The sequence below is a fragment of the Centruroides sculpturatus genome, unplaced genomic scaffold (assembly GCF_000671375.1).
Source record: "Centruroides sculpturatus isolate CEXI.00-Female unplaced genomic scaffold, Cexi_2.0 scaffold333, whole genome shotgun sequence".
Classification (NCBI taxonomy): domain Eukaryota; kingdom Metazoa; phylum Arthropoda; class Arachnida; order Scorpiones; family Buthidae; genus Centruroides; species Centruroides sculpturatus.
Window position 1 is genome coordinate 531,082 of NW_019384637.1, and position 9,010 is coordinate 540,091.

The window sequence follows — 9,010 nt, forward strand, 5'->3', positions numbered from 1 at the left end:
TTGTCAAATTTCCGGACGAACCCCGGGTATTTCCGCTAGTTAAATATAGTCATCACTCGATTTAATTTAAAACGTGTCCATCATGCCAATCATCTGCAACCAACACTACAACACATGAACAGTCGACCCACCTATAACACTGTTGATAATTCCGTTTTATATGAATTCCATGTTGTACGAGTCACTTAGATTTTAAAAATACGTGTGCCGGGCTGTGAACGGCTCACGTATTTGTAAAATCTAAGTGACTCGTACAACATNCTATAATTGTTTTTTAAAAATTAATATATCAAAAATCTATTTATTTATTACGTCATCTAGTTGGAAAATTCCATCAGTAATCAAATTTTAAAAAAGTCCAAAAAAAAGGCTTGAATGCCAGTTACATTATCTAAGTAAGAGGTGACTAACCTTTTTGAGCCAATAGTAAGCATACTTAGCTTTAAAAATGTTTATGCGTGTCAAAGTTTTAGACTTCAAATAACGATATTTAAATAAATTAAACGAATATGCTTTAATTAAAATAAATGTAAAAAGCTGATTGAAAAAAGGATGATCGGATGATAAACCGAAAGGATGATTGAAAAAGACAGATGATAAATTGAAATTGTATGATAAGTTACGTGCCAGATGATTTCTCCTTACGTACCACTTTGGGTACGCGTGCCATAGGTTCGCCACCCCTAATCTAGGTCATCCAAGCTGCCGAAGCCACTACTACCCACTCACGATCCAGCGTCCCGCTGCTTTGCGGATCACGCGTGCGTACAGAACTGTGTCAACGGACGCGGCCCTGGTCTTGGCTGGGCTGCTCCCTTTGCCTCTGGTTGTCAGCCAAGAGGCAGCCTTCTACAGAACAACGGTGGAAGGTTGAGAGGCCATGCATTGTAATCAGAAGTACCCGATCAGACTTAGGCGTCAGACAGACGTACTAAAGATCCATCCTGCCCTTAGGATTGGACTTGATTGGGAAGTCGGTGAACCGACTGGTACTGGTGTTGAGATATACACCGATGGCTCAAAGGACGGCAGCTTAGTAGGCGCCGCATACTGCGTCTTTTCCGACGGAGTTGAAGTGTACAGCAGAACTGTCAGACTGAACGAGAAGGCGTCCGTGTTCCAGGCAGAACTGGTGGCCCTGGAGGGGGCGTCCCAGTGGATCCTATTACATCCGGGTCCAGAGCCGGTCACGGTTTACTCAGATAGCCAGTCGTCGTTACAGGCTTTAAGCGACGGGTACCATCGTGACCCATTGGTACACGAGATCAGAGGTAGGGTACTGAGGGCGAGGCACGAGCGACACGTTGCCCTGCGGTGGGTAAGAGGCCACACCGGTGTCCTGGGCAACGAACGGGCCGATCAGCTGGCAAAGGCGGGAGCCAGTGGCCCATTTGTTACGAGGACGGTAGATCCCTCGACTACATACATAAAAGGTACTCTACTGCAGAGATCGATGATAAGCTGGCGAGAGCGCTGGACTCTATGTACAGTAGGTAGGCCAACCTACGCCTTCGTGCCTGTAGTTGGCCTCACTCCGATAAGTTGTTGCTCGTTGTCGACTCACGGGAGGTTCCCCCACTTCAAGTCCAAGTTTGGACAAGGAGATGGTAGTTGCCCCTGTGGTAGTCCTCGCGGCGACGCGAGGCATTACGTACTTGACTGTCCCTTAACAAGGGACTTCCGCCTAGGGGCGGACCAAGTTGACTGGTCTAAGCCCCCTGAACAAGTACTTCGAACGCTAGCAGCTAGTAAAGGAAACCTAAAGAAACTAAAGGAATTGATGGGAAAAATCATAGATCTCTTTGATCTATAGATTCAGTAAGTGCTAGTCTGGGCCCCCTCTTTCAGGGACGAGGGCCCCGCTGTCCGTATACCTATTATAAGGGTATAAGTCTGTGACATTTGTACAAGTATGAGCTGGATAAGGTTTAGTATTGTGGACCATAAGTGCAGTACAGGCTGCACAAGCAAAATTTATGCCAAGTTAGTGAGCTGGGCCGGGGTGCGGACGGGAGTCCGAATGATGCATCATAGGGCCCAGCTATGACGTCCCTGTCTACCGCGTCAGGTACCGACCAGTCGATGAACAAAACATAGTCTCTTTAAACCCTGTAGTGCCAATAGGCGGGGCAGGGCAAAGAGTTCCTTATGAGACTACTACTCACCCGCCGTCACGTAACGCGACGTTCAAAAACTTTCTATAAACCACGCCAGAACCATATAATGGCGCTTTATAGAAAGTTTTTGGAATTGTTTATTCCACATATAAACGTTAATTTTCATAAAATGGTTAACATAATAACCATCATAATTTTCATCAAACTGTTTAACTCGAATAGGGTTTTGATACAGTATTTTCATAAACTTCATAAACTCTCCGAAGTTAAAATTTCGTAGAGTTTATGATGTTTATGAAAATACTGTATCAAAACCCTATTCGAGTTAAACAGTTCGACGAATTCGAGTTAACCAGTTTGATTTAACATGTAAATCCCTATCTTAGATGATCGAGGAAAGATTACTTTAAGTTATCGTAGTTCGAGTTAATCAGATTCCACTGTATTACATGGAAAAAAGAAAGAAGAAAAAAAAAACAGAGAATTTTAATAAAAATGAAGAGCAAAGATTTTAACGAATATTAATTGAGGAAGTAAAACCTATGTGACAGTGTATCAGACTTTTTCACTTTTATTCACTTAAAATGTTCTTAAAATTCTGAAATCCTTTTACTTTCCCGAATGGTCACATGGAGTTTCCGGGTCTTCTTTACGTTAGTAGTTACCATGTAAATAGAGGCCAGTTTTTCATAAAAGACTTCCGGTGAGGCATTTTTCCTTAGGCAAATCGCCCATACGTCGCGTTGCCTTTTAGGAATAAAATCAATGAAAAATTATTCCCCAAGACTTTTACATTTATGGTCTCGGGACCTTGAAACGTCGGGAAATGCAAAAAAAATTAGGTTTTTTTTCTGTTTATGTGGATGTGTTTATATGTGCTCTTGTGGGTTTGTATAGGAGCACATTTTTGTACACCAATTTTGAAGCTTAGTAACTCCTGTGCCTTTTGTCAAAAATTTTCTGAAAGTTTGCAGTGAGATTTGTTTATTAGGCCTTTGATGCTATTAAATTTTGGTGGTTAAAGGTCCAGAGTGTGTTAAGATAGAGGAGGGCCAGGTGTCATATCTCGAGTGGGATCGGACTGAACAAAAATTTTACTCATTAGTATTTACAATTTATTTATTTTTTTTAAAACTCAATCTTACCGTTAAACTTTTGCGATTTTTTAATAATTAAAAAATACAAGCCTAATAACTTTTTAAATAATATTGCTTAACAGATGGCGCCAAAAACAATATTTTTGTCGCGAAACTTAAGCAACTCGTTGTTGGCCTTTCTTTAAATGTGTTAAAAAGCAAAGGAAAAAGCGTAGAAAATTCTTTTCTTCCAGTTTCCGAGAGAAATAAATAGGAAAAAAATAAACAATCAAAATTAGTTTTTGAAGTAAAAACTGATTTTGATTGTTTTGATAAATTTGATTGTTTTGACTCTTCTGATAAACTCTTGAACTGAGGAAAAATTATCTTAATTTTCTAAATACCAAGAATTCATAGAAAATTATTATTATGATTAGGGTTGGAAAAGTAATAAAATAAATCAAAAGAAAACATCACATCACAATTTTTCCTACATTATGTAAAAAAAAAAAAAAAACATGTTTTCACAATAAAATTATCTTTTCCGTAATTGGAAATAATTATCTCAGCTCAGAATACAGAATCATAATTAACCCGGAGACTGTATCGAATCCACATAAGCCTACTCTATCGAATCCGCATAGGCCTACTGTATCGAATCCTCATTACCTTGAATGTTTATTTCTTCGAAATTACGGTAATAAGAAAGGAAAAAAAAAAAAGCTAAACTTGCCTGAGAAAGACAAAGAGAAACACAAAAGCCAAGAAGCGCTTGATAACAATGATCACTAAATTAGCCAGTTTTTTCTTCGTAGTAAAGCGCTCGGCCAAAGCTTCAGTTATGTCTTCGGGAGTGGCTTGATGCACTTTCTCTTTCGGGAGATTCATCTATCAAAATAAATCATCAGTTCAAATAGAAAGGAAAAGAGTTAATATCCTTGTACAGTACCTTATATTGCAAATTAAATATGAAATTTTCATGCATTTCTTGGTCTACCATCGCCAATGACTCGTAACCCCCTCCGAAATTTTTATTGATATTTTTTTCGGATCGACAACCATCTTCACCTTTCTTAGCTATTTTAAACGCAAAAAAATATTGAAGATCACAAAACATATCAAAGAGATATATGTATTGTTTATTCTCATTACCTTCTATTAAATCGCAAGCATTATGCATGAGTAAGGGAGCACAAACAAGCCAGCCAACTAAAAATACTCTTGATAAGCATTTAGCATGCGTATCCCGAAGAGTGTTTCGACAATTTTCAACAGCCTTAGTAAAAAGATCTAAAAGAGAGAGTATTTCACAATACATATTGTTTATGTACATTGAAAAATTACCAATTAAAAAACAATTATATATAACAAACATTCGCAACGATATTCAAGTTTTTTCCTATAATTCAACTCCTTCTTCATTCCAATTCCACTTTGATTACGCTTTCTGAATCTTTCTTCTATTGTTTGAACACGATTTTCATTTATTTGCTTATCAAGGTTTTCTATCTCTCTGATATTCTCAGTCACTTCCTCTTTTCCTTCTACCTGTCAACAAGGGAATCCTTTTCATGTTAATCAAATAAATGTGAAAAAATTTAATATTTTCAAAAAGACTACTATTAGTTACCTCATTCTGTATGGGGAAGTAACTATCGACGACTCTTTGCACTTCTTTTTGTAAAACATTGCCTCCATTCTAAATTGAAAAGTAAAATTAGCTCAATTACCGAATCTAAATTTTTGTCACTAAAAGTTGTTCTCTCACATTGAATTCGTTTGCCATTTGTTTGATAGGACGAAACATCAAGCGGGATCTCTCAATCGAATGGTTAAAAGCAAGAGAAGTGATGCACCCCATAACTCGAACAGATTCGTTAGTATTGTACAACACGTTATCGAAAGGACCTGAAAACGAATTAAATTGATTGTATGCAAAATATTCTTCTGCATTAGGGAAAACAATGCAGTCTTACCATCAATGACATGAGTGATAGCTAAACTGACCAAATAAGCTCTACCACTTTTTCCAAAAATAGTAGGTAATACCAACCAACACATACATCGAATTTGTACCGACAGGGCGTAACCCAGTGTTAAACAGAAGCCTAAAGTGAGCGACAAAACTTGCATGACAAATTCTTCCAACTCTAAGTATTGGATTATACCGTAATGCAATCCTTAAATAAAAAGTAATTTATTATCTTATCTGAAATGAAAACTATTCGAATTTTTACTTACCCAAAGCGAATAAAACTCCGATGGGAAAGTGAAAAGCAGTCTTGACCACTCTGTGTTCATATGTTTTGCTGCAAAATACGTCTCGTATCGCCTGTATAAACAAGCAATGACCTGAAAAAATTTACATCCCATCATCTCATGATGAAAAAACACCAAATAACAAAATCTGACAGATGCTAAGAGTATAATGGAAAAAATTCACTTACGTCTCTTTTTCGTTATTTCTTTAATTTTAATTATTTTCTCGATTATTTTGTCTTTAGCCATTATAATTTCTAAATTTCTTAACTATTAACAATTCTAATTTCTAAATGTCTAAAAAACGCAATAATGCAATTATTACGTTCGGTAATTTTGTTTGTTTAAATTGTTTCTGTTCTAGCCGAAATCCATTTTGAAGAAATATAAATATATTCAATATATTTAGTTTTTACAATATATATGGCCTTATATCACATTTTATTATATTAATTTCTACAAAAGCGCCCTTAAAAATATTTCATTAAAAAATATAGGCCTTTCTATTTTATTCTACTTAATTTTAACAATTCGAAAATAATTTTTAAAAAAAGAAAAATAAAGAAAAAATAAAACTTTAGTTTCCTATAATATTATAAACTGGACTGAAAATCAAGCAATGTTTGAAACATGAGCGAAAAAGACTTATCCAGGAAGCATAGAGACATTAGTACCGGTGCCGCATAACACAATGAAACAAATTGCAAGGTCATAAAAACTTCTTTCGAAAATGTAGGCGTTCTTTATGTATTTCGACCTCCTGAATTCGAAAATGGTACTCAAAACATCGTACCACCCACAGTTTTTGCACAAATCGCATATTTTGCGATAATGATAATATACACGAAAACACCACATGAAGCTCAGAAGCGCAACATCGTTTTCAACATTAAGGCACTTCTTACTACCATTCATCATGAGGATCGCAATTGGATGGTGTGTGGTGATTTCAAAGTGTTGAGTATGCTTCTAGGACAACAATCAGGATATACCAAGTTTCCCTGTTTCATCTGTGAATGGGACAGTCGAGCTCGTGACAAACATTGGGAGCAAAAACAGTGGCCTCGAAGGTTGGAATTGGTTCCGGGGGACAAAAATATTAAGTGTGACCCTCTAGTGGAGAGACAGAATACTCTTACCACCTCTGCACAACAAATTGGGCATAATGAAGCAGTTTGTCAAAGCATTAAATAAGTGTGGCAACTGTTTCAAATATCTATGTTACAAGTTCCCCAACCTGTCAGATGCTAAGTTGAAAGAGGGCGTGTTCACTGGTCCCAATATTCAGAAAGTCATGCTAGATGAAGATTTCCTTCATTCAATGAATGCTGTGGAGCAAGAAGCCTGGACTGCCTTTAAGTGTGTGGTTCAAAACTTCCCGGGAAACAATTGTAGCCCAGAATATATCGACATAGTTGAGAACATGGTGACGAAATTCAAAATGCTGGGATACTCAATGAGTTTGAAGTTACATTTTTTAATTAAATTTCTTATGACTGCTGTTTATATATAAATATTATAAAGTCTCTGTAAATCCGCACGAAAAATATATAAATTTTAGGTTTAGCGGTAGACCAACACACAGCAGATACCCGTACATAGGGTATTTGTACTTTGTACTAAATAAATAAATAAATAAATAAACTTTAAAAGTATGATTCATTAAAGATGGCCGACGATAATTTACATAGTAAAAAACATGTTAAAGAACGTAAAAAATTTTTCTTTGCAATCTGTCGTTTCAGTCTTCATTAGATCTTTTATTTGATGCTACACCTCTGGAAAAAAAATTGTAAATTGATTAAAATTGGTGACTGTGAAACAACAGATTGTGAAGACAAAATTTTTTGTATTATTCAATATATTGTTTACTATTTAAAAAATGCATCAAATTTTATTTTCGAGTCGAATTTTATTTAATTCATAAGTGTAGAAGTATAATTTTTTATAAATAATACTTCCTTATTAATTAATATAACGAAATTATTCTTTTGATCTCAAATATAGTTATCATGCAGAAAATTAATGCATTAAATTTCTATATGGTAGTCTACTGTTAAAATAACTAATAGCTTTAATAAGAAAATGAGAATGTTTTATGGAGATCAAATTATACATATTTGAAATTGTTCAAAATAAAATATAGTTTGATGTATACCTAGTAAAATATCAATTGACATTATTTCACATGATTAAATAATGCAAAATGGTAGGAATACGTAAGGTATGCTACGAGTGAACTTGCAAATAGAATATTTCAAGAAAATTCGTTTATAAATTTATTCAAGTCATGTAATTTTAAATGTTCCTTCCTGACTTTAGAAATATTTCAAATGCTAGCTTTATGTTATTTAACACCCACACATCAATTAGAACCGACAGAAATAAGCTTTTGACTTTAACTGACTTTATATATTAAGCGAAGGCTGCAACACTCCTCTATCCAGATGAGAAACGAGAAATGAGACTTTATATATTTCATTACTTTTATCTACAAAAACAAAACGAAATTTCTCTCAGAAAAATCAATTTTTGTACTAATTAAAGTATAAAAATCAATTTAATTTTCTACTTGATAATTAAATTGATTTTTAATGACGAATAATTCACTTCCACTTACATTGTACAGACAATACAAAAGTAATAATAAATTCGTTCAATGTTATTAAAAAATTACATGTTTGCATGCTTAAAAACTTAAATACTTTATATATAAAATACAAAGTTCAAAATTTGTGATTTATACAAAGTTAATATAGTTTACAAACGTAATTAATCTTTTATTAACATTATTTAATGTGTGAATAAGTGTTTTTAATGTATAGCCTATATGTTGTTTCTTTCGTGTCAACATATTTTCCTTGAATTTCAGCAATAAATTTCATACATTAAATAATATTTTTAAAAAATTAACAAGTTTGTCTGTTCTTTATGTATTTGAGAGGATACGAATAAATTCAACCAAACTTTCGAAAAATCATCCTCACGTCCAGGAGAAAGTCAATAACTACTAGCCTTTACGTCCGAAAAAAGAAAAGAAAATTGAACAAAACGACTGGTAGATAAATCATTCTGTAAGTGAACTCGCATGTTGGTTTTCAGCTCCAGCTTGCGCACGTATCTCTAGAGATATGAAGTTCTCAAACAAGTATTGTTCCCTTTGGAATGACTGACGTATATTGCCATAAACTAAAAACATTGTATATCATTCTACTTTATAAGATTTTTGATTGTAAATTGTAAAAAATTAAAAAAAAAAGGCAATGTCAAAGGTGCATTGTCAAATTTCCGGACGAACCCCGGGTATTTCCGCTAGTTAAATATAGTCATCACTCGATTTAATTTAAAACGTGTCCATCATGCCAATCATCTGCAACCAACACTACAACACATGAACAGTCGACCCACCTATAACACTGTTGATAATTCCGTTTTATATGAATTCCATGTTGTACGAGTCACTTAGATTTTAAAAATACGTGTGCCGGGCTGTGAACGGCTCACGTATTTGTAAAATCTAAGTGACTCGTACAACATGGAATTCATATAAAACGGAAT

The 9,010-nt window shown here is 34.8% G+C and overlaps 2 protein-coding genes across 2 annotated transcripts; one reads left to right on the top strand and one right to left on the bottom strand.

The window, feature by feature from the left end:
- Positions 1 to 880: 880 nt before the first annotated feature.
- Positions 881 to 1,813, top strand: LOC111625878. The gene has a single exon (XM_023369128.1). It carries the CDS (start codon positions 881 to 883, stop codon positions 1,811 to 1,813), a length of 933 nt encoding a protein of 310 aa, XP_023224896.1.
- Positions 1,814 to 3,916: 2,103 nt separating this feature from the next.
- LOC111625879 (E3 ubiquitin-protein ligase DCST1-like) lies at positions 3,917 to 5,777 on the bottom strand. Its single transcript, XM_023369129.1, has 9 exons — positions 5,641 to 5,777; positions 5,435 to 5,545; positions 5,170 to 5,373; positions 4,962 to 5,101; positions 4,824 to 4,892; positions 4,567 to 4,741; positions 4,346 to 4,483; positions 4,143 to 4,270; positions 3,917 to 4,081 (listed from the first exon to the last, which is right to left on the bottom strand). The coding sequence occupies exons 1-9, from the start codon at positions 5,699 to 5,701 to the stop codon at positions 3,917 to 3,919; spliced, it is 1,191 nt and encodes a 396-aa protein (XP_023224897.1). The 5' UTR covers positions 5,702 to 5,777.
- Between the last annotated feature and the right edge of the window lie 3,233 nt (positions 5,778 to 9,010).

What these genes read in the sequence shown, in the direction of transcription:
- LOC111625879 (XM_023369129.1), bottom strand. Translation starts at nt 5,701, where the DNA reads ATGGCTAAAGACAAAATAATCGAGAAAATAATTAAAATTAAAGAAATA. An exon ending in CGGAGTTTTATTCGCTTTGG is followed by an intron (nt 5,374 to 5,434) that starts GTAAGTAAAAAT and finishes TTTTTATTTAAG; the next exon opens with GATTGCATTACGGTATAATC. An exon ending in TATCACTCATGTCATTGATG is followed by an intron (nt 5,102 to 5,169) that starts GTAAGACTGCAT and finishes ATTCGTTTTCAG; the next exon opens with GTCCTTTCGATAACGTGTTG.
- LOC111625878 (XM_023369128.1), top strand. Translation starts at nt 881, where the DNA reads ATGCATTGTAATCAGAAGTACCCGATCAGACTTAGGCGTCAGACAGAC.